This window comes from Empidonax traillii, unplaced genomic scaffold (genome assembly GCF_003031625.1).
Source record: "Empidonax traillii isolate 1590-97213 ecotype Southwest subspecies unplaced genomic scaffold, ASM303162v1 scaffold238:size1398292, whole genome shotgun sequence".
Lineage (NCBI taxonomy): Eukaryota > Metazoa > Chordata > Aves > Passeriformes > Tyrannidae > Empidonax > Empidonax traillii.
Window position 1 is genome coordinate 641,029 of NW_020955431.1, and position 25,828 is coordinate 666,856.

General features: G+C 39.7%; 1 protein-coding gene across 2 annotated transcripts in view; it reads left to right on the forward strand.

Moving 5' to 3' along the window:
- ANKH (ANKH inorganic pyrophosphate transport regulator) overlaps positions 1–25,828 on the forward strand; it is a 99,263-nt gene that overhangs the window by 30,792 nt on the left and 42,643 nt on the right. For both annotated transcript variants that reach the window (XM_027888435.1, XM_027888436.1), the window contains exon 2: positions 25,605–25,821. In XM_027888435.1, the coding sequence (XP_027744236.1) occupies positions 25,605–25,821 (217 nt within the window). The remainder of the gene's footprint in view (positions 1–25,604; positions 25,822–25,828) is intronic.

Here is a 25,828-nt window from a genome sequence, read left to right on the forward strand (position 1 = left end):
TGCTGTGCTTTTTCACATGTGCTATATGCTTTCATACTTTTTCTAGTAAACATGAGTCAGCAAAGCCACACGTGCTTTCAATACAACAGAAAGTTGTTGACTATATTGTTCTTTTCTTTTTAATCAAAAAAAGGCCAAACCCCAAGTTTTGGCAGGCTCAGCAAGACAGTTTTTTAAATCTCCATTTTGGGGCATTCTGCCATCTTATGGCAGAGCCTGTTTATGCTCTTCACTCCCCCAGAACCAGGGGGAGTTGGGGAGGCAGGGAAATTGTGCCTAATTTGAAGCCAGCCTATAGAGGAAAGTAGGAAATTAAAAGTAGTTCTGTGATAAATACAGCCATTCTGTTTAAAAATAAATAATTTTTCTCAGTAATGCCTTTTCGGCTTGCTGAGCTTCCAGAGAACATTAAGGGCTATGATAAGTTGGCATTGCTGCTGCGGTATCGTAGCAACTCCAACAAATCAAGACTGTGCCCTCAAACAATGAATCATTCATTTAGAAACCATATCTTCTCTTTCCCTTACTTGTGAAAGGTTTATTCCTTTCAGGAGGAAAATTTATATCCACCATACAGACGTAGGCTGCACAATACCTCGTGGAGCATGTACAATAGCTTTGGAGGCATTGCTTAGGGCACTGCCTTCTGCTAAGGCAGTAGTTTTAAAGAAGTCTGAAAAAGGCAGCAGTGGTTGCTGTTTGGGTAGCTGCCACTTCCCAAAGCTGCTTCCCTTCAGCCTGTGCATTTTACCTGTCTTGCTGAAGGGAATTGACATCACATCATTATATCCTTTGGTTTAGCTTGTTCTAGTAAGATAGGTGAATCACCTAGTGAGCCAGCAGCTGAAAGTATTGATACTGCCAAGTTAGTTATTAATGATCTGCCTCTAACAAGCATCTAAGCTATAAGCAGGAAGAAAAAAAAAAAAGTAATTATTTTCTTAATAAGAAATCCCAGATGAACACATTGCTAAGAAACACATCAAAAGAGTCAGCTTAAAACACACTGAATCAAATTTCCTAAACATTGCTAGACACCTTTGAAATCAATTAGACGTCCGAGAACCACTGTAAGAAGGCATCTGAATGAGAAGGCTGTAAAAAGAAAAGCGCCTTTCCAGGTCTATGTCCAGTTGCTGACCTTAATGACAGCATTGGAGCACACGCTTTCTTTTTCCTTTGATGTGCAGATTGAAAGTGAAGACTTGGCTTAGAACAAGTAAGCCAGTTCAGTTAAATACTGATGTGAAATGTCTTTGCACAGTAAGAAGGTATATAGTTATTCTAGCTCTGGAGTTAGCCCTTCAGAGAAGTAATATAGTGAAGTAATTTGATGAAATTAATCAATATGGGCATATGTCTTACTTAGGCTCATTGACAAGCAAGTAAATAATAAAAAATTGCTTGGGCATTGAACCTAATCAAATTTTATTATATTTGTCTTGCTAATTTCTGAATTTGGATTCAAGTTTTTCAAAGTTGACAAACCTCTGGATGCAAAATTTAAAACATACACTCTGAAGGGTTAAAAAATACAAACTTTAAGTTGTTAAAAAATACAAACTTTAATTTTTTAAGTTAATAAATGGATATTTTTATATCAGATGCAGGCTTTTTTCTTATTGATTCAGTACTTCTAAACCACTAGGGCTGCTGAGTTGTCTTGTTTACTTTAATTTGGGCATGGAAGTTTTTCAGTAATGCTAATTGAAGGATTTGAAAGAAAAAGTGAAAGAAAACTTGAGAAAACCATTTCTTCTGTGGATGGCTGAGCTTGTCAATAAAGAAATCCTAATTTCTGATTTTTCTGCCTCCAGTTTTCTTAGCAGAGCTGTGCAGGAAAACAACGATGAGTGAATAAATGGTACTTTCATTGGCAAGTACCTTCTCTTCTTCATTGAGCACAGAATGCCTGATAATTCAGTTAAGATACTTTGCATGGCAGGTCTTGATATCTGCATGTTCTGGTTTTGGTTGGGATAGGGTTATTTCTTCATAGTCACTACTATGGGGCCGCATTTTGGATTTGTGCTGAAAACAGCGTTGATAATTCAGGGAAGTTTTTAGTTATTGCTGAGCAGTGCTTGCACAGAGTCAAGGGCTTTTCTGCTCCTTACTCCACCCAGTCAGAGGGCTGGGGGTGCACAAGAAGTTGGGAGGGAACTCAGCTGGAACAGCTGACCCTGGCTGACCCAAAGGATGTTCCAGACCATATGTCATCATGCTCAGCATGCAAAACTCTGAAGAAAGAGGAAGGAAGGGGGGATGTTTGGAGTGGTGGCATTTGTCTTCCCAAGTCACCTTTATGCATGACAGAGCCCTGCTTTCCTGGGAATGACTGAATACCCCCCTGCCCATGGGAATTGGTGAATGAATTCCTTGTTCTGCTTTGCTAGTGTGTGTGTCTTTTGCTTGCCCTATTAATCTGTCTTTATCTCAGCCCACGAGTTTTCTCACTTCTACCCTTCTGATTCTCTCCCCCATCACAGTGAAGGGAGAGAGTGAGTGAGCAGTTGTGTGGGGTTTAAGTGATGGCTAGGTCAAACCCCAAGCACTACTTCATCACATTGTGCTGAACTTTAAACACAGTAACTATGTGTGCTTTATTTTAACCATGCAGTAGTGGAGAAACAGAGTGACCTCAATTGGTCACTGCTGTCTTAAGGAACCATAAGGTTATCTGTGAAACACTGTAGAGGAGGATAATAGACAAGTGACAAATAAGCTCTTTTGGAAAAGCTCATGGTGATACCTTTCAAAGCTATGGTGTCCCAGTTTTTTGTTTGTTTGTGGGTTTTTTTTGTTTTATTTTGGTTTGGTTTTTTGTTTTGTTTTGTTTTGTTTTATGTGAGGGCTTTTTGTTCCTATTTCAAGGTGAGGGAAATAATAAAAGTTGAAAAAGTCATGATTGGGGTTAAACCTACTTTAAATCTAGCACTTGAAAAGGACTTCTGATGCACACAAAACTATTCAGATATATCTCTGGTTATAGGGTCATCACTGACAGGCATCCAAATTTCAGTCAGTGAGTTATGGGCCTTAGTTTATTTTTGCTCCTTTCCATCATCAGAAAAGACTGGGAATAGTATTTTCAGTTATCATAATGTCTTAATTGAAACTAAATATGTGCGGCAGTGCTAAGCAAATACAGAGGAGGCACTCTATCCTGAAAGGTCTGGTCCTTGAGGAGTAAGGAGATTAGAAGAAAAGTGCTGCAGTATTTGCAAATAAGGCTGTGGTCTGGCTTCCAGTCTCTTAGAGTTACATGGGGTATGTGCATTATTTTCTGTTCACCATCTGGAAAAAAGTTACTAGCTTTCAAGGGAATTGCTTGTATCCTCACTCTCCTTTGGCAAATAAGGAAGAGAGATTTGAGAGGTTAACCTCTAGCAGAAAAGTCTGTAAAGGTAGAACTTGTTCACTGCGGAAGGAGGCAAACCACCTAATTTCCATTTCAGATCGGCTCAAATTGTTCACTTGAGTTTCAGCCTTAGTTAAACAAAACTTCAGAGTAGTGATTTTAATCCCCACTGTGTGGTTTGACTCCCAGATCAGGACTTTGAAAGTGTTGTTAAAATCCATAATAGAATTGTGAGTTTTTACTTATATGTGGATGGATTTTTATTTTTTTTTAATTAATGTCATCCTTTGTCTCTGGGCCATTAGTACACTACAGTGCAACCTCTAAACAGAAGACAAGAAACACTGAACTTCTCTAGCCAGAGGGGAAAGCAATTTCTTTCTGTAGAACTCATGTGACTGCTTAGAACATTATATTGTCTTCACTTAAAAGAAGTGAATACTCTTTTCTCTCTATCAGATATCTTCTAAAGCTGTCTGTGCTTTACATCTCTGGGGAGAAGAATGGTTGGTTTTCATTCATCATCTGCCAAATTGGCTGTATCAGGATTTCAGGTCTGGCGTTTGAAGTCATGACTGCCCTCGTGCCCATGAAAAACTGAAGATACTTTCATAGGTTAAATGAAAGCTTAGTCTTGATGACCTTTTCCTTGTTAGAGGACATTGTTTTTTTGGACTATGGCCTCTGGCCTCCAAGTGTAGTATCAGATTTTTCCACTCATGTGCTGTGAGTACTTAGTCATCAGGAAGTTCACCGCCAGACAAATCATAGCTCTGCCTTTCCTGTTGTCACTTTTTAGTACTGTTCTTTGAACTGTTCATGTGCTGATGAGTTTTTCAGCAACGAATGAAAAGGAATAAAGTTCATCATTCCTGAGTAAACTGCTCACCACATATCATATACTTCTTCAAATGACTGAAAAAATGGAACAGGTACACTCAGATTTTAATTACTCAGAAGAGGTCCAATTTGCTTCTCCTTCCTCCAGATATTCACAGGATGTTTATCCTCACTTTAGCAGTCATTCACTCTCAGACATGCAGCTGAACACTGCTCCCAAAGGGGCAAAATGAATAAACTTTGGTTCATTGACTGACCTGTGGTAGGAAGAAGAGACAACTGTAAGAAGCCTTTCCATCTAGGTCTATTCGGCAAGAAAGAAAAAGGAAAAAAATACATGAGTTTCTATCTTCAGGAATTCAAGCCTTCTGCCCTACGGTATATTAAATTTAGAAAACATATTACCGTACCGCAAAACCCACAGGACAGATTTCAATTGACTCCACCTAGATTTTGGTGGCAAAACATCCTGGCCACATAAACCAATGGAGCATTTTGTGTGGAAATGTTGGCTTCAGTAGTTATTACTCACAAGTCAAAACAGAAAGATTTATTCCATTTTCCATTTCAGTTCTCCTCCATCTTATAAACTCGGGAGAAGAGCTTCCTTTTTTTTTAGTTTATCCAGATGCAAATACCTATAGAAAGTAGAAGGATGTGAAAAATCTTCCTTGAAACTTTTTTCTACTCTATTCTTCAAACAGAAGCTTCTTGGAAGGGATTTTTAAAGTCAAGAGAGGATGCTTGGGAATAACCTGCGAAGTGTCTGCAGCTGCTGTGGAAAACAGACACTTTTATGATCGAGCATTTTGGCTAAATTTGCCCTAGTACATATATTTTCCAAAAGTTATACTTAACAGCAGGTAAATGTATTGGAAATGACTGGCTTAATGGGGGAAGGCTCTGTAGCCCTTGAAGATCAAAAAATGTAATGCAACCAAAAGAAAGTCAGGCAAAACTGAGTAATGAAAAAATCAAAGAGGCTGTGTTAAGGAAAAGAAGTCTTTCTTTTGAGTGGACTGAGGTGCCAAACTAATCAGGGTTGTTCCTAGCCTAGATTTTGAGAAAGCCTCAGACCATTTGACGGCACAGCAGCTGGCTCCTGTACCTAGCTGATGTAGGAGGTCTCGTGCCTTTCCCTGTCTTGGACACGATTAAAATATTTCTGAGGTTTAAGCAGTTGAAGAAGAACACAGATCCTGTCACATACTCTTACTAAAGTAAGCTTCAAACCCTGCATCCTTCCAAGCCCAAGCACCTCACTGAATGCAGAGTCCTCAAGATATTTCACTTCAAAAAATACAACAAAAAGTCCTTAAACAAATTTCTCGTTATCTTGGCTTGCCATGCACATACAGTTATCTTCATTGTATCTTTAATATATATTCATCTGTTCTCTTTGCACACTAACACTGATAAAATATTGGTTTAACTGATGCTAAAGGAGATAACTTGGGGCATGGCTAATAAAAGCTGACACCAGCATGATTAAAAGTAAAAAAGGAGGCAATACCTGTAGGTATAACAGTATTGAAGGGTTCTGTCAGGCTGGTGTAAATGCAAACACAGTGTACAGAGAAAGAGAAGCTGGGTGCTGTAGTGGTTGAGAGTACAGGAAATTAGGGGTGATGTGGTTGGGATCTATCACTCCCTTACAGGCTTTTTTTGAAAGGCTATACGTTTGCCCTGTTACTTGTTAAAGAAAAAGAGGAAATGAGAAGGGAAAGAGGCAGCGTGGGGTGAAAAAAGCAAGACTATAAAAAAAAACCACCCCAAAAACTAAAAGCAAAACCTCCTGCTATGTAACAGAGCTGTTGCACATACATAATAGGATCTCAGCAGCACTGAAACATGCTGCCTCAGAGGCTGGCTGAGCTGTCTGGTGTTAGAAAACAGCTGGAGAACCTGGGGGAAACACCTCTGAGATGTGACCTGGAGAACTTAGGCCAGAGCCCTCTGCTGAAAGAGGATCTTCTGCAAAAGGAGATGAGGCCTCTTCATTTGAAATCTGGCTTTTGGGGGTGTTTTCTCATCCTCATGCTGTATGTTGTACTGAAAGAAGGGGTGAAATGGGACACAAGAGATCCGAGTGACTTAGTGCCTGTGATAATAATTTAAAAATAAGATTTAGGCACTCCTTTGGTTTTCCAGGTTATATTTCCCTGCCTTCAAGTGCACAAGGTATATATTGCTGAGAAGGATTATGCCAAACATCTTTTTGCCCTTGTTACCTTTGGAAGAAAAACAGTTTTCTGTTTCAGTGGTTAGAGGGCTGTCTTATAAACTCCAGCCAAATTGTATACAAGTCCTGTTTATACCCATTTGTTCTAGGGCCAGCACTATCTTCTGAATGAAATGACTCTTCTTCCCTGTTTTTTCCATCATGGTTGTGTTGAAACAGAGAAGCTTCTTAGCCTTCTCTTTGGTATGGAAAACAACCTCTTTGGTTTCCATTCACTTGATCAGGTTTCCCTCTACCCCTAGATCAGCTTAGTAACCTTCCACTGAATTGAGGATGCTCTGAAAGCCTCCTTGATCCATTGCAGAAAAAACAGGAAAAATGTTTCTCAGTGTCTACCAGAAATGCCTCACCAGACCAGTTCTCCAATTGCATTTGCCTTTTTCCATAGCTGCATCACCCTGCCGGTCAGTCATTTGGCAATGTGTTAGTATACCCAGTCTCAGTGAAGTTCCTGGCTTGTGCCAGAAATTCTTGTTATTAGTCTCCAGTATTTGGCTTGGCATTTTCAACTTTTTTCATCCCAGTTTTATTGCATAAGTCTCAAAGTGATCTGTGCCTGTGGTGCTTACTAGATTTGCATCCCTAGCATGTGTAATCTGCATATTCACAATGTTCGTGATGTGGTAAATGAAAATTATGAAAATGCTAAAGAATATCAGCTTGATCTTCAGGATCCCCACTAGTAAATTCCTTTGAGGCCTGTGCATCTCCTTCCAGCATTGCTGATTGCATTTCTCTTTGAGCCAGCACCGTAAGCATTTCAGAAGTCCTCTTCTAATCCATGTAATTATTCAGTCTGATGAATCCTCTCCTATGTGCTACCATATCAGATGCTGTTACCTAATCAGACTGTACAAACACAAGCATGACAAATTAATTAAAGCCCCTGCAATTTCATGCACTGCTTCTTTCAAATGTTTGCAGTGTAGGCTGTCTAGCTGTTGTTGTTTGGACCCAACGTAAAGCTTGCTGAGTATGGCTTCTGTCCTCAGTTTTGCCTGTGTTCAAGAACGTTGTATTTGCTGAAAATACAGTGGGATTTGGGGATGATATTTACTTTAGTTTGAACCATTTGAAGTAATCACGAGAAGAATATTCTAATTCATTGACCATTTTCTGAAGTTTTCATCATTACTTTTTCTCCCATGTAACCACGCTTGAGGATTTCCTCCATTCTTTTTTTTTTGTTTGTTTTGGTTTGTTTCGTTTTCACTGCTTCAGTATGCAGGCTTGGTTGTTTACTTGATGTGGGCAAAGTATGTGACGTGGTCAGAATGCACTGGACTGCCAGCGCCAGCCGTACTCCCACAGACCTGTGCAAAGGCATCCGCAGCAGACTGGGATTTTTTTGTGAGCTGAAACCAGCAGTCCTGCTTCCCACTGACTTGGTAGCATTCCGCCATGATATCCACCATTGCCTTGAAAATAAAATGTATGTGTACAGCCAAACAGGCTTTTCAAAAGAGCACTTGCAATAGGTGTGCAGCTTTGTTTCCACCAGCTGACTTCATGGTCTCCTCTGTCGTTACTACTGTTGGTGGAGATGCACAAGTGGAGATGTGCGCCGGAGTGGAAAAGGGAAAGATAATGACCCTCTGGGCCGTACCTTGCAACTATTTTTTGGTCTGAGGTCTTCAAGTCACTTGTCACTTCCTCTCTAAGCCTATTAAGCCTTTTCTCATGGCATCTTCCAAACCTAGCCTCTCCCTCAGCTCCACATCTACCACTGCAGGCACAACTGCCTGTATGTTTCTGTATGGTTTGCTGTCTTCCTGCTAGCAACAAATTGCTTTTCTCTAGTACAGGCAAGTTCAGTAAGCATGCCAAATTCACATTGCTGAGTATTCTAAAGAATTCACTGACTTGTTACCAAATCAATACACCTTAAGAGTCCAAAAATGTTTTAATTGTTGTGAAGCATAAGAATTTAGACTGTATGTAAAGGCTTCGAAACAGAATATCTGTTCTTGCACTGACCTGGATTCCACTTTCCTCTCTCAAAATCTATTAATTCCAAACTACTTTGTCTGGATGGAAAACTGTAATCTGCGGCATGACAGAATGCTGGCACTGAAGCAACTAACAAATGTATAATGTTAACATCAGGTTCTTTAGGAGCAGGAAAAAGAAAAGCCTTCTGCTTAAAAGTAGATTATTGAAATGCCCTCTAGTACTGATAAGGTTTTGGTATTTTGGTCAAGGTCCACTGTAGGCTTGCTTTGCAGTTTATTTGTTTCCTGTAGGCAGACAAACCAGCCTGGAATCAGAAAGTTGGAAAGGCCCTTGGGAAGGGCTTCCAGAGTCACAGGGACAGTGGGTTGCTCACCAGCCTCTGTGCAGCACCTCACCATAGCTGTGGCACTTTGGCTTGCGTCATATGTTGCACAGTCATGGTGTGGTACAAAACCTTTCTGAATTCATGAGCGCTTTAAGCTACTTTAGTTCTCCCAATCTCCAGAGAAGAACAGTAATCCTAATCTGAACCAATATTTTCAAAATGAAATAAACTAGCAAATAAACAAATGTAACGTATACAATTCTTTCATCATAACACAGTGTAAACTGTGCAATAGAGCAAATTCAGAGCAAATAAATATTGCTCTGAAATGTAAACTTGCCTGGAAAATTACAGCACTTTCGTGCTATCCAATATCCAACATAGGAATTTAGGACAGAAAGCAAAGAGTATTACTTGACTGAAACTTCAAGACTGATTCACCTAACAGCTGAAAGAGAAACATGTTCAAATTGTGCAAAGCAAGACGTGACTTTTTTCGTGACCACAAGTAGCAGAGTTGAGAATTGATAGTGCCTTTAACAGGTACTACCTTTGAAATATTAAAAGTAATATTAAATTCAACAAAGCCAAGCTTAGTTTTGCCACTTCACGTAGAACTGTATCGTTCCTTCTTTCCATTGCTAATATAATTTCACCTGCTGAAGTTTGTGCAGCTGGACGAGATTAGCAGGGGAGGTCTTAACACTTACTGCATCCTTCAATGCCTTCTGGTAATACACCTGGGAAAGCAGAAGCACTCAAAGAAAGTTATTCCTCAAGGAAAAAACACTTTCTGATTAGCACTGATTTTAGAGGCTACTGAATCAGGTCCTACCACTTCCATAAAATAGCTTTTTAAGTACATTTACTTGCCATTCATGAAACATGATTTTGAAAAAAAAAGCTTATATTTCAGGTTATTATCATAGTAGTGGTTGAAGCCCCATCTTAAAAAGGATCATGGTTTTTATAAAATTCTAACAAAAAGAATACAATGTCCTTTTTCAGATGCCTTAAAAGTTTTACTTTATAGCCCTTCTTTCTTTCCCAAACGCACTGGTACCTGTTGCAATGATAGCTGCAAGGGTGAATGCTTTCCCACTGCAGGCAGCGAGGCTGAGTAACTACCCTATTGCTTCCCTTTCCCGGGAAATAAATTCTGACAGCTGCAGTAAATCAGCAGACTGGGGTGTACCTTTCTCCACTCTCAGCTTTCCTGCTGGTTTGAATTAAAGGCTGTCACTCAACATGATCTGCTAGGAGGGGTCCTCTGTTACTGGAGTGTCTTGTGCAGGGCTGGGATATGGTCTAGGCTGAGTGTTTGCATTGTGAGTCTCGTGACACAAGCATGAAGACTGTGCCACTTGGTCCTGCCACAGCCCCCTGTGGTTTAGCAGAAAACTTAGTTTTTTACTGCTGTTGCCGGTACATCCATTAGTGCTGTAGGTCTTTCTCCAGAGTGTGAGATCAGAGGGAGAACACAGTTGTGCGTGCCCAAACTGTGGCTCAAGAGTTGATCCCCAAATTAGGGGTGAAATAAATACCATGACTGAAAGAGGTTCAAACTACTCTTTGTCCTGTGCTATTTGGGTTTCAAGATAAGCTTGCAACAGAGCTTCAGAACAGAATTGCCTTTTATTTTACAATGCCTATAATTCAAGGCTCTTTGGTTATAAATCCCCCCCAGTTTCAAGGAGAAAAGGCTTAATCCACTAGATACCACTGTGACAAGCATCTGCTTCCTCAAAGGCATCTTTATTAAAATGAATCAAGATAGTCTCCTGGGGGAAAGACATCATAAAATCTCTGTTGTAAAAAGAGGTACCTTATTTTCCTTAGCCTTTTGATCAACAGCAGCAGATGTATTTCTGACTGCAAAAAAAAAAAAAAAATTATAGTATTTGAATATGTAGTCGAGTGGACCTGTCTTTTGTTCCGAGTGAAATAACTCATATAGCTAACAAAAGAAATTAAATCCTTCCCCCAGATTTGAATTGTATTTGTTTGAGATACTGTTAATTGAGTTAGAGAATTATTGCATCTCAGTTCCTACTATGAAATCAGGTTTTGGTACTCTTGCCTGGAGTTGACAAATCAGTAACACCGTTAGCTTAAATTTCCAGTGATGGCAATAGTTCTGCTCCAGTGTAACCTCAGCAAAGGATTTTCTCCAATATCAAACACTAAAATGAAGTTGAAACATGAAGTCAGGTCTGTCTTCCAAAAAGAAGATATGATGAGACCTAAGACCTAAGAATGGTTGGAGCCCACCAGGTTCTGGCTCGGATGGCAGAGGGGGAGTATGTACATACCTGCCCCATGCTTGAGCAAGAGATGCCAGGGATGCATCCGAGGATGGAGAGGGTGAGCAGAGAAAAGAGTGAATGTTTAAATCACCTGAGAGTGGTCAACAGTGAGAAGCTGTTTTGTCTGATGCCATCTACTGCTCTTTGGTAAAATGCATGATGACTTAAAGAAGGCTGTTGCTGTTAGATCAAACCACAAGGTACAAACCCGTTGGGGTTTGCAAATTACCCACCAGCAACTGGCACTGAGGTGTATGTTCCTTGGGATTGGGTTCCAGAGCTCACTGGGGTTAAGAGTCCTGCTGTATGCTGTCGTCACAGTAGTGTGACAGCAGTTTCAGAAAATTCATTGCCTTCATTAAGTCTGGGGTGACCTGAGAGAAAGCATCTTTTTGGATCATCCAACCTTGAAGTTAGACTATTTAAGAGAGATGTCAAACACCTGCATTCACTTTACTCTTATCACAGTCATAGTTTTGACTCTTGGAAATAAAAAGTTTCAAATAGAGAGTTTAGAAAATATATGTGCTGTTCAGTGTCATTAAGTAGAATGGAGTAGAAAAACTCCATGGAGTAGAAAAACTCCATGGAGCAGAAAAACTATGCTTTTACATCTGTACTAAGCTGGTTTTGAACATCTACCCCTTTGGGATCACAATTGCCAAATGGCAGTGCTTTGGAGGACCATCCCACAATACTTCTACAGCTCTTAAACTGCAGTTCCTAAGCTAAATCATCACTTGAATTCCGTCAGAATATAGCTCATTTTTAGCTTCAGTTATAAATTTTATTTTGAGAGCTGTGATTAATAAGAACAATTTTCTTCTGGGCCGCTTAGAACAAACATAATAGATTATCAGCAGGAACATGACAAGAGGGAGTAACAATTAAAACCATCATGTGGCATTATCTCAAAGAAATATTCATTTCCTTTGCAAACATACTTTCCAGCTTTTGTTGTACGACATCAAGCAGCATTGACTTCTTCAAAATATTTCAGATGTTTTCTTCCACTACCACTCTACAAGGTCTGATTCAAGACCTCATTTCCTTGATGTCAGAAACAATTTGTCTGTCAAGACCCATATAGACTAATTTGTTCCTGACCTGCACCTGGAGACTCGGTAGTCTTAGTGCCTTCCTGGCACTTATTTCCCAGAAGTGTTCTACCAGTGCCTCTGCATATTCTCATTTCATTGCATTTCCACCATGCCAGTAGAAAGACAGTTCTGTCAAGATCCCTGTGTGCTGTTGGCTTCTTGCATGTGTGTGCAGTGCTTGTATTCTGGTATTACACACCACCCCTACAGGAGCTTCAGCATGATATTTACCCCACGGTGGTATGCCACTGCAGTCCAAGTTGGTAGCCTTAGCATCATCATGTTTCAGAAACTGTTTTCGCAGCACTTAATCCTTTTGCCTGACTGCCCTGCAAGCCTTGACAAAGGAAGCCCAACTCTAGCCTCTAAGGGCTAGAGTATCACCAGCACAGAATCTGGAGTCCATGATGATGAGCAGAGCATTCACTGCTTTCTCTAAGTCCGTCTTATTATATTTGAAGAAGGAAGCATCCACTGTGCATATTATTATTGGTAGAAAAACTATGCTTCTAGATAAACAGGATAGAGGACAGAATATGTGTGCAAGAAGGGTTTTCAATCCTGTTGTTAAGCCCCAAGGATGACGGCTTTGGAGTTTCTTGTGCCACACTCTTTGAGAACCTGTAAACACAACATTGTCTATTTACAGACTGAGAAACTGAGGCTGAGCTGAAACATGTCCTTTGTTTCCTTCTTTATTGCTAAGCCCCTACTGGAGTTTTCAGTAGAGTCAGACAAAGTGCAGGCAGTTAGGGTAGATTATCATAGAAAAATAGTGTGTTTGGGTTTGTGTATCCCCTGCAAGTTTTGAAGTTTTGTTAAGGTAAATTATACTTAGTGGCAGAGATCACCAACTTGTCCATAGTAGTGTTAGTCCTATTTTTTCCTGTGTATTCAGGATTTTGCAGAGTTGTTTTTCTTTTCATTTTTTAGGGGGGTTGTTTTTTTCTTTTTGATGGGTTGGTTGTTTTTTGTACCTGGTATTTTATTTTGTCCTTTGGCATCAAAGATTCAGCAAAGGATAACTTGTAATCTATTGTTCTTGCAGACAGAAAAATGTAGTGAAGAGTTCACTGGGTAAGACTAGCTTATAGGCCATGCTGCACTATCGAGCAAACCAGCTTGATTTTTTCAATCCTCACAGTGGCAATAATGTGACACTCAACTAGACTCTCTCTCCTTTCATAGGAATCTTGGCAGGATGCCCATCCAAAGCCAGTCTTGTATTTCGCATTAAAGAGATAAATTATAGCTGTTCTGAATTAATGTTTTACATTCTCTGTACTTCCCTGCTCATCAGCAAGAGAACAAAAAAATTCCATGTATGAAAGAGATAGGAAAAAGATTGCATCTCCTCTGACTTTGTGGAAATAGAGTAGTAAATGACTCAGAAGGCAGAACAAGACTGGTCTAGGGGTGAGGGGGTCTGTAATGGGAGGCTGTTCTCCCAGTGAAACCTCAGCACAATGTGGAGGACTCCTATAAAAGTGTGGTAGATAGTCTATCTTCACTGCATTTCATACCACTTTTGAAATCCATGAGTAAGGAGACCCATTATTTAAAATCAGTGACTCAGACAGAGAACCTACTAGGCAAAATTGCCTGTTGTACTATGGTATTTCAACTTCAGTTTCACTTAAGCTTCTGATAATCCCTCAGTGCTTTTCCTGAACTTAAAAAGTCAACCTCTTATGTCTCTATAAACAAATGAAAATGAGTTAGTAAGTTTTAAAAGTTTATGAAAAAGTCAAGCAGTTAGAGGGAGAAGGATGGTAGAAAAATGTTTGTTGCTATTGCAAGAATCACTTTAAATAAGAAGGGATCATGCATCAGGAATACAAAAATGAGAAAGGATGCAGTAAGATAGCTTCAAGCTTGGAGTTAAGTTTGGTGTAGTCACAAGGCTAAGAGAGCATTTAGTTTATCAAGTGGGTAACAGATATTATGTTGCTGAAGACCTCTGTAGAAATGCTGTTATTCAGCAATAACCATTTAAGGGTTACTGGGACCGTATCTACAGTTCCTCATTTTATGGCAGAACCCATCCATGGTGTGTCTGATCACCTCTTTAGCTGGAAGAGATTTTAATTTTGTTATTTATTTAATTTTTTTTTTATTTTGTGAACTTGGAGCTACACACTTTTGAAATCAGATTAAGCATCAAATTATACCACATATTGGGCATAATCAAGAACACTCACAAACACACTCATGACTGCGCTTCTGGTGAAGACTCACACCTGCCAGACATAGAAATAAAAGTTACAAGGCTTACTACAAGACCGTGGGTGCTTCCAAGTTTCTCCTTCCCTGAGGGGAAGGCTGCCTGTGTACTACTTAAGGAATTCTGCTACTGGTTTGCTGAAGATGTAACAGAATTACTTATTGTTAGGCATTTAAAGGTTACTACAGTGAACCCCTGGCTCTAGGGTTTGTTTGTCCCAGTATATTCAGAAAGAATGCTTTTTTGTCTCCCTCTTATTTATGTGTTACCAAGAGGTACAGAGGAAAAGCTTGCAGCATTGATGCATTTTCCAATTCTCCCTTTTTTTATTGAATCTATCCTGATTGCATTTCAAATCAACTGGTATTTCACCCATGTTTCTGTTGTCACAGAAAACCATTTTTTATAACAGCACCAGTTGGGCACTCAACTGCCATGAGATGATAATAGAAGCAGCAGTAATCAGGTTCTCCTATGGCATCCCACTCTTCTAGGTCAGAAGGGTATTTTCAGCCTTGCTTGTGTAGAAATATTACTGTGCTTCCCCTTGTGAAAGACAGGGTGTTTCAAAAAGAGTGCATGATTTCAAAAGAAACTTCTTGATTACCTGTGTCCCATATACCCCACGTCTGGAAAAAACCCTTGTGCAATAATTTCATTGTGAGTTGGCTTGTTGACTTCATGTAATTGGATACAGAAAGAACCAGTCGAGCTATTTTTAGAAGGGAATGTTAGCCAATCCTGTCAACAACACCTGCAAAAACTGGGAGAGTTCAAGGTTCTCCAAACTTAGGCTGAGGACAGAGAAGGTTAGATTTTCTGAGAAAAAAGATTACCTGTTCTCCTTTTTATCTTCCTCCACACCCACATCTTTACCACCCACTTCCCATTTATTTTAAATGGATTCTAGAGGCAGAATTCTTGGTTTAGTGAGTCTGTCTTTTTCTGCAGATATTGAAGTATTGGAAAGTTCTGTAATAACTGGAAATACTTCAAAGAGTGTACTTTGCACCAGCTTCAGGGAAATGAAACCACTGCCACTATCCACAGTTTGTTTTCAGGTCCACTGAGTAACTTTAATCTCATCCCAATAAAGTTGGTACGAAGAGTAAGAATGGAAGAGAAAGAAAACCAGATACAAATAGAAGGTTTTCTTAATGTTGTTGAGGACTTTATTTACAGTGCGTGTTTCCAGCAGCGGAAACACCAAGTTTGTATTTAGGCTGGTGATCTGGGTGCCCTCTGTCGCTTCTAAGCAACCAAGACATGAGCTATTCTGGCAGCTCTACATTTGCAGTCTCAGGCACTCACACCTAACAAACTCAGCTTTGTGTAGCCCAAACTGTGCTTTGCCTAGCCAGCAGCATGCTGGAGGGAACAGCTGCCTAATGACAGACCTTAACCAGCCAGGCTCCCTCTTCCCGACACAACAGCTGATGAAAATATCAGACCTCAAATATGTTCTGCTCTGCTGAAGCTGGAACATAAGTAACAAGTCTGTGCTGGGCCACATGGGGAGATAAATGCTTTAAGAGTAAGCTAATGGACATCAGATAATTGCATAGTGCACTAAGTACACATAAAGGTGGGGCTGTACTACATGTTCACGGACAGCTGGTCAAGCTCCCACTTCTGAAGTCAGGCACAGAAGCCTTTTTTGATGGTTATGTATATTTTTTGTAATCATAGTTGCTTTGACATGTACTTTTGTGATTGTTCGGGGGTTTTTTTACATAGTGCAGTACTGAGGAGGATGAAAGATCAACCTGCAATTATTTGCCTTTCTTCTTCCTAAGCCCAGTCATTGGACAAGTCAAGAATTCTTTGCGTTTGCTCAGCAGGCTCCTTACTTCTCCAGTCTGCAGTGAGAGAAAGAGCATTTACTCAAGCTGAACGAACAAAACCTGCCGACACTTGCTTTGGTTTGCTTTAGTCTTTCATCATGTACAAGAAATGTTCATTAAATGGCAGACTCAGTTACTTTACTTATTTTGCCTAGCAGACATGCATGATGACACTTCGAGGGAGCTCTGAATGACATGGGGAGCTCCAGTGACAACAGAGGGACGGAGTTTGTGAGCTACAATTACTTTGGTCTGCTGCTGGCTAGTGATGAATTTGAACTATACTGGGGGAGGGAAGGAGCAAGGATCAGATAACAAAAGGTAGTCTCCCCTAATTCTCACATATTCAACTTTTGAGTAATAAATTTGTGCTTTAGTCATGTCTGAAAGCGATTTGAGGAAAGAATTCAATTTCTAGACAGTCTTCCCTTATCTGAAACCATTTTTGTCCCATCCTGCACAATGTCAGTAAACTTTATCATCTTCTGCAATGAAGACAGCCCGAACATCTGCAACTGAACTTTGTGTCTCAAGGATTTCTTTTCCAAAAGGATCAGCTGGTGATTGAACAAGAGGTTCCCTTGCAGGACATCTCTCTTGGAGGCTTCTGCTTCTTTGTTACAACAAACCCCAAAATACGTGTTTGCATGCCCATACTCCAGTGAAGTAACCTGTCTCTCCCAGCTGAATACCAGTGCTGGCTGTAGCAAAATCAGTAATTTTAGCAATAGCAGCAGTAGGATATTCTCTAGAGCAGCCATGAAGTGGTAGTATAGTACGAGTGATGATACTAAAGGATTTTGGTGCCTTGAATATGATTGTTGGCTTTCACAGAATTTGCTGGGTTTAATTATTACATCCCTTAAAATCCATGTAGAAAGGGAATTGATAGGAAATGTCAAGTATTTGTCTTCCAAGTATGAGGACGTGGGCTCTTAATCACTAACAAAGAGTGGAAACTGTGTAGAAATAAGAGAACTGAAGCAATAAAAGTAAATTTTACAGATCTAGCCTCTAGGGTCCTTTTCACAAGAGCCAAAATTGAAGAATAAATCACCTCACAATTCCTGAGAGAAAGAATTCTTAGCAGGGTACTGCAGCTTCAGTTTGTGGAAAGAGAAATACTTTCCCTTTTGCTTTGAGCAAATACAGGTAGCATTCCTGTCTCCTGCTTCCTTAAGGACTTGTACCTATAGGGTCTCTGCTGTGTGGTGCTTGACCTTCACTTCTCTAAGCTTGATGCTCAGAAGTACACTTGGCACAACTGAAATACAGGCAAGATTTCTGCGCAGGTAAAGTAGTTCAACGAATTTTACTGAGCCTGTGCAATGCATACTTTGCAGGTGCTTGGACAAGTTTTGGTCTGGTTTAAAGGGATTTTTGGTAGCCTCTGACAAATATCAGGAGTTCTTACCAAATGCTGTATGCATTAAGATTTTTTTGAACTTGAAAAATTTAAGGAGAATGGTTAAAAAAATTTACGAAGCCAGGGACAAACCTCATTAATTTCATGTATTCCTCCAACTGGCAAAAGTAGTTTTGCAGATATGCTGAAGTATTTGCTTGGATTTTTTTTTTTCCCAATTTGAGTATTTACCTATTTTTTTAAGGGGAAAAATAGATTTACACTATATACGGGATCTTGCAATTGTGTCAGGTGACCTTATGTGAAAAAATACCACTTAAGAATCTACTTATAATATGTGAAAACATGAGAAAGCAGAAGCTCCATATGCAATGCATGAACTTGGAAATACAAAAGAAACAAACATAACATCTGAAAAATGCTGAACAGGAAGGGTAAAAATAGGAAGACAAATGGAGCTAAATAATTTCATGCTATGATGTAAAAACATAGGTGAGTTATTGTGAAGGTCAAGATCTTTGGTCAAAGTGAGGAGAAGTGGTACTGAGTGACGAAACAAAAGATTTTCTGGGAAAGGAAAGGAAAATGTGGGAATTTGAGTCAGGCTGATTCTAGCAGTGTAGTCCTCCCTGGCAGGAGAGTCTGTTTTAATGTGCAAGGGAGACAGATGTGGATCTTCAGATGCCAGTTCTGGTGGCACGTTAAGGTTCAGGGTGAGAGTGGCCTCTCAGCATGGTTGTCTAGGAAAGGTGTGAGCTCTCCTCAGCAACATATCCCAGGTGTTCAGCCTGGGCCAGCACTCTAGGCTGACTCCCAAGGGCCCCTTCCAACCTGAACCTGTCCTTGCGTTTTGGAGCCTAGTGAGGTGTGATCATGGAGAAAGTGGCACTCTCCATTTCAGGATGAGAGAGCCATGAGCAGCATTTCAGCAAAGACTGAGTTAATGCTAATAAAAAGGCAATATGCCAGAGTTGTGAGAGACTGACAGCTGTGGGAGCTGTCTAGATTAGATTTGCCGTGTGCATACAAACAAGTCTTATAGCAATCCTTGCAGAGATTTAATTTATAAACATGAGACAATGTGATTTTATGAAATGTGCAACTGATAGTAAATCAGCTTATTTTTTGCATTGGGGGTATAATGTGAGGAAGAGAACAGAGCCTATTTCTGTGGGAAATTAAAACCCAAAGAAGGAGCTCTGCTGTAGATACTGTATCACTTGTGATTAAGGCAAATATTCTTTGTGGGTAGATACATATGATATGCATTTGTATCCTCCCCAGTGCTTTCAAGCACTTAAAGTAATCAAAATGGAATTTGGTGAAGAAATGATAGGTATTCCACTAGGCATTTTTCAAAGACAGGGAACTGACTTTCTCCTAGTTTTATGTGTCCCAATTTATATCTCGATTTTATTTGCCTCTACTCATAGACTTAGAAACAGAAATAGCTTTTGAGAGGAAAATGAGTCTTTGGCCTCTGCATGAAGAAGATCCGAAGACAACCTCAGCCCAGAGTTTGCCATGCTTATGTAACGTAATCACAAATGCTTCTCACCTTTGTAGATGAGCTCCAGGGAAACGCGAATGGAAAGCTTGCACACTGCTTTGGGAGCAAAGCTGTCCCTTGCATGTTTCACCCTAAGTACATTTTGGACAATTGATTATCATCAGCCAGAGTATACCAGGAAAGTCATAATGCAGAGGAATATCTCGTACATGTTAATTTTACTTTTGTCATGTTCCCCTACAAGCACTGCTTACCTAAAAAAGGCCAGGAAAACTTAATGCTAATGATCTCACCTCACGGGTCATGTTTCTCCACAGACATCAGTGGAAATGGCAGTGGTTTAAGTTGTCTTCATACAGATGTTGGGCATCCCTGTTCCATAGACACTACACAGGGGATGTATCCTGAAGGGCTTCCCACCATCATGGCACTCTCCTGTGGCTTCTGTATTATTCTCTGCCTCCTTGTGCTGTTTGTCCTTGAATCTACACAAAGGCAGTAGGTGCCCTAGAGGCAGTGTGCCGTAGCTGCTTCTCCAGCTCCCAGACTTTCCTCCTCTGCCTTAGTTCTAGGCATGGGAAGAATTTCCCATTTTCACTGATGTGACTGTTGCCGCTGCTGCCCTAGTTATTCTTACACCTCCTGGCTGTGACTGTTTGAAACTGCTATTTCCCAGTGCATACCAGGTCAAGTGAAAGCTGTAAGTGCTCTAGAATTATGTTATTTTGAATTTAGAGAATTATTTAAATTTCTCCCAAGACACGCTTTGATACTGCCTGGACATTGGATAGTGAGTGGATAGTGTCAGTAAGTAAAACTGAGATCCTAATCATGGTCACAGGGTAACAGGCATTTCTATTAGAGTAAGAACCTTGCAAAAATTTTTCATTCTTGCTTTTTGTTGCTGTTTAGGAATCTGAATGGGGAAAAATCGCTATTGATTGCATTCTAGTTTTCATGGTTTATTTTCTGTCTTTATTTTTGTTTTTTTTTGTTTTTTTTTGTTTGTTTGTTTGTTTTGTTTCGTTTTGTATATGGGCTTTCTTCTAGGCCATATTCTCATTATTCAAACGGGCAGAGTAAATTAGATAGCAATTTTTTATAGTCTAACTTCTTAGGATAAAATGTGACAGTTGCCCTGCATTTTGAGTTACAAAGAAGCAAGTGCTAGAAGAACTTCAGCTCTCATTTTTGGGGCAGTCCTAATGCTCAAGAACAGCCTCTCCATAGATAGGCCACATACCTTAGGGATGTGGCCATATACCTTAGGGATGTCTGTGTGTTCCTCTCTCAGGACAGGCATCTTATCTTCCTTCAGATGGGGGTTCAGAGCTCTGGCCTCTTGCTGGGGACTGGGATTATTTCTGTGGGTTGAACCACTGTCAGCATTTGCAGTGCTGTGGGCAGGCTGTTATCTCACAACCAGCTTTTGTAATGGAGCAGGGGGAAGTAAAGTTTTTTAATAGTGGGCTAATAGGAATTGACCTCAGATGGCATTTCAGTCATCTGATGCATGAGCTACAACAGATGCTGACTCAAAATTAGATATACTGAATTAGGGTGAAAGCCTTGCAGAACAAAACAAAACAAACCCCAAAACAAAAGACCTAAACCAATGAAGACTCCTCAGTCATAGTTTTCAGGATACAAGGTCTGAGTCCCTCTACCCCTACAGGGCTCTCTCTTCATGTAATATGTTTGGGCAATCTGCTTGAACCAGAATAAATGTGTGCATGTTATTTTTGCCCAGTTTTCTCCCACTTCAATGCCTGTGTCTGTGTAAGTCTTACAGAAACCTGTGTCAGAGCACTAGCTGTTTATGTCAAATTGCCTATCAGGGGTTTCTGCCTTTATGGTTTTACCAGAAGCAGAGATACAGATGTGATAATGCTCAGGTTGTCACCTACACAGTGGTCTGATTATGCCCTGCTTACAGAGCATCAGATCTGTCAGGTGTCCTTCTGGCAGCAGTGACAGCAGGAGGCAGAACAACCAGAGCCAGCTGGTACATTTGATGCTGAAGATTTTAGCGTGACAGGACTTAGTAAAAGAAAACTCAGCCAACAATCATCAAGAGAGATTATTTGACACAGGAGAAAGATCGTCCTCTACATCGGCTTGCTCTTTACCTGGATACATTGCCACTCTTCCATTTTCTTGGGAGATAGCAGGTAAGAAGATGTAGGGGGAAGGGTAACCATTAAAAATCTTTGCTGAACTGAACATACATTGGGCCAAGATACCGCCAAATTGAGCAGATTTTTGATGTCACTCTTGGGTAGATACATAGCCTGAACAGACTTGAAAACATCTCAGCCAAGATCCTAGCTTCAAACTGCACAGTCAACAGTTAACTTCAAATGAAGTAGAAAATGTGCCCTTCTGGTTAGTCTTTTGAAATTCTGTGCAGTATGTAAAACAGTTTTAAAATCAGAAGAAAAGCTATACAATAAGTATTGCTTTCTCAGTGAATTTTTTTAATGCTTTTACATGTCTAAACCAGTACAAAGTAAAGCATCAGTCATCCAGTAGTCTTTGGGAGGAGAGGATCATGTGAGCAATGGTCAAAGTCTATAGAGCCAGTTCAAGAGACAGACTTTGAATTTTGCAAACAGAGATGTGTAACCGTAGATTGAAACCAAACCTTTTCTACCAACATTAGTGAATAATGCTAAAAGCTTATGCAAAATAGGACAAATTAGATCTTTGACATTTTTCTCACAACTGTTGCTATTTAAATCACTGCCTTTGCATGCAAAAGTTTGTTGGATTCATTCATTGTGCATGTCCTAGAAATTTGATAGAGGTCTCATATGTTCCTTGTAAGAGGATAATGCCAGCTGCAGTATCCAGTTGTTAAGATGTGGTTACTGACTTGAAATGTCATTAAGGGTATTATTTGGTATTCCTCTGACTTGAATCTTTTGGATAGGAATTTAAAATGCTAGTCCTCTCTGATTTTAGTGAACATTAAAGACAGCACACAATTATTCATTAAAAAAAGGCTTAAAGGGTTGTTACTATGTCCTCTAGTAAAGATTTCATCTTTCTAATGATAGCATAATGTGTTTTAGAAGACATTGCATAGAAGCAGCTGTAGATCTTGGTGCCTGCCTTTTTGATAAGTATTTTAGGAATATGACTTAATTCAACTAATCTGTCCGTGTGTCTACCAGACTGTGCTCTGCCTGAAAGTGTTCTATGGGTTTTTTTCTGTTATTTCTAAAAGAAGGGTCAGTAATATCTGTGACTTTGTTTTAATCACATTTGAAGAATTGTACTTTACTGTGACACTTTCACCTACTGCTGTATTAAGTTTAGTGGTTCATTAAGAACGCAGGAGAAGGTGATGTCAACAATACCCTCTCTTCCAGCATCTGGATTTCCTAGTTATCCCATCAATTTTGGTGTGAATAAGCCATATCAAAATAGGATGATATCTGCAATATGTATGATCAAGCTACATGGTTGTTTTAAGTATTGTCATTAGTATTATTACTACCTACTTCTGTGTGATTTAATTGACAAGCTACACAAATCTTGTAGAGTTATGCTCTCTTGTGAATACAGATGCTACTGCTGAACCTTTGTTATTGATTTTTTGTTCGCACAAAGAGTATACAAAATAGAGTCGGATCAAAAAGTGGAAACCTTGCCCTGGTTTATATTGTCTTCCTTTATAACAGATTTAATTGGAAATCTAACAGGAAATTAGACTGGAAAACTACCAACTGCATGGGTGGCATGCCATGAAAGATCAAGTACCTGCACCTTTCATATTGCACCCCTAAGCAGCTTAATCAATTATCTGGGATTTCTTGTGGGTTTAAGGATATTAAATATGACATCAGCAGCTTCAGCAGCAAAAATATTCAAAAGTACATGGGGTAGAAGAGCTACATAAGTTTTCTTACGGTGTTTGAAAGTTGAGAATGAAGAGCCTTTTACATTGTCATCTGAAAGTGAAAAAGGAAAAGGTTACAGAAGCTAAACCATCTGTACACAGCCCTACTGACTGTTCATTTCCTAAGGATCTTTCCATAGAAGCACTTAGGAGGATTGCTTTTTCAGTGCTAGCCTCTAGAGTATTTCATCATGTCAGCCAGGCATTCTACAGGAGTATAAATTAATGGCAACATTCCTCTTACAGGACCCCCTTTTGTGTTTTGTTCCTTTACCTTACCTGGTACACAGAGTGTCTCCAGGGAAGATTGCTCAGGAAGTTACCTACTTGAGCTGTCATTTGTTCATACAAAAGAGATCAGTAAAACCAGAGAGGGAGAGAAAAAGGAGTGCTCAAGTCTTTCTGTCTGTCCTGCTTAGGTGGAAAAACTTAGTTACCCCGGGGCCAAAGTCATATGGAACTGTTTTCATTGGCATGAGGTCTGTGCTAGGCAAAGATTTGTCTCTCTGCACAGGCATCATAGTGGCATGCCTCTTGACAGAATGTTATTTCCTAAAGCCATGTTTATCCCATGGCCTTGTCAGAAGTAGATTACCATCCTCCACAGACTCTAGTATTCTGTAGTTGTACAAAGCAGGAAGGAAGCACTTGTGCTTGTGAAACTGTGCTGGAAATAATTCATATAACGAGAAGTTTTTAAATTAGACTGCTTGAAATTGGTTAGCTGTTTCTCTTTAAATTGAAGCTTCCAGAAAGATTTCACTTTTGACAGAAGAGAAGGGAAGAGCCATGATGGAGGAACCTTTTATTTGGCATAATCTAAGTTCATTTGCCTATTACTGGCAACAACAACAACTGGGAGATTCAGCAAGATTCATCTCTAGCAAGTTTAAGTTAAAAAATTGTAACTCTCTATACACCTTGATACCAATTATGACATCATCCAGCTAAACCTGACTATTCACTTCAGAGGCCACAGTCTTCCACAAATTTATTTGAATACAGTTTTGTGAACCCACTAGTGGTTTTGGCATCTGTAGATTAAATACCATTTGAATTCATATCAGTAGATGGAATTATCTATATCCCATGAGAGGTTACATATAGCAGCAGCAGCAGATATTCCATATCTAACACGTGGTGTTTTCAAGAAGGAACAAACTGAAGCAAGGCAGATGAATACATTTGGAGCCTCAGGCATTCAGGTCAGAGCATATTACAGGAGGGAGATTTGGCAGACATCAAGGATGGAGAAGTTGATTTTTCTACAGCTTTTTTGCTATGTTGACAGTGCAGCTTTAGTTTCAAATATTAATCATGTCTCTCAGGAAGAATGGAAAAGAACAGTAGGAAAAATGTTCATTTCTGCTTCAGGGATGCAGTTTCTTTTGAAATAAATGGGAGTTGCTTGCTTGTATGGTTTTTGGAAGAGAAAAAAAACGTCAAAAGACTGCAACAAAGAGGCTATTCTTACATCTGAAATGGAAGGACTTCGCCACAGTTATGTGATGATACTCTACCTGGTTTGTTCATTCATTCAGAAAAGTGGTAATAGGTTGGCTAAGTGGATAGACTGAGGTGGGCTGGCGAGATGTTCCTGGTTGGCCTCATTGCCATGGCCCTGTCAGCATACATCAGTTGTAACCCATAAGAGCTAAATACTTGTTCAAATAAGTCATATTTCTTCCTTCATGCTTTTTGAATCTAATCTTGCTTTAACAGTTTGCTGAGTGTATCAGATGATTGATGTTGTCACACTGCGGATAAACTCTATCATTCTGTCATTTTTATTCAGTATTTGAGAAGCATTTTGGTTCAAGATGGAATCTGAAGGAATGTTACACATTTTTAATGTAGTTCACCTTAGTTATAAAAATAATGCATCTAATTCTCAATGATTCATTGGCATACATTTCCTAATTACGGACCTAGAATGAATTAGTATGTTAGTTGTACCTGAATATGTCTTAAAAGATATGTGCTGCATTTCTTTCTAAATATGCTACAAGGAGATGCAAATTAATATAGCATTAGAACCTTGTAAAATAGATGAAAGATCAGTTATGTTTAATCATGGGCATACTTGGCCTCATTTCATACTAAAAGTCATAGACTAATAGCAGCTATTAACAACAGTTATGTGTGATGTTGTGAAAAGCTTGTTACACTGAAAAAACTTTTGAGCTTCTGAACTTTGAGCAGTTAGTAATGTCAGAGTTATTACCTGTAAAGATGACCTACAAGGACTGTGCTTTGTTCAAATCAGGGCTGATGCCTCAAAGTGGTATTTCAGTGACCTTGTATCACCTATGATTATTAGCAGGTCATAAAATTATTGTAAAAAGGGAAGAGACTGACTTCTGGTATAGCTGGGGTTCCATTATATACTTTAGAGACAGATACTTACCTTATCTTCAAGTCTACTTGACTTGAATTTAGTCTATATTAAATTATTTCACCTGACTAACAGGTCACAAGCTACTCCTCCTGAATCCAGAAAAATAAAGTCCAGCTTGGGGTGAAAGCAATGACAGCTGTACTTGCTTGTTCCTTCAGAAACCAGATGCAGAAAATTGTGTTTGGTATACTTCCACATGTGCTTCATTATTTGCTTTCTGTGTTTCCACAGGCCTTGAATAGGGGCATCGCTGCTGTCAAGGAAGATGCTGTGGAAATGTTGGCCAGCTATGGGCTGGCATACTCCCTGATGAAGTTCTTCACGGGTCCGATGAGTGACTTCAAAAATGTAGGTCTGGTGTTTGTGAACAGCAAGCGAGACAGGACCAAAGCAGTTTTGTGCATGGTTGTGGCTGGCGCTGTAGCTGCTATATTTCATACCTTAATAGGTAAGGT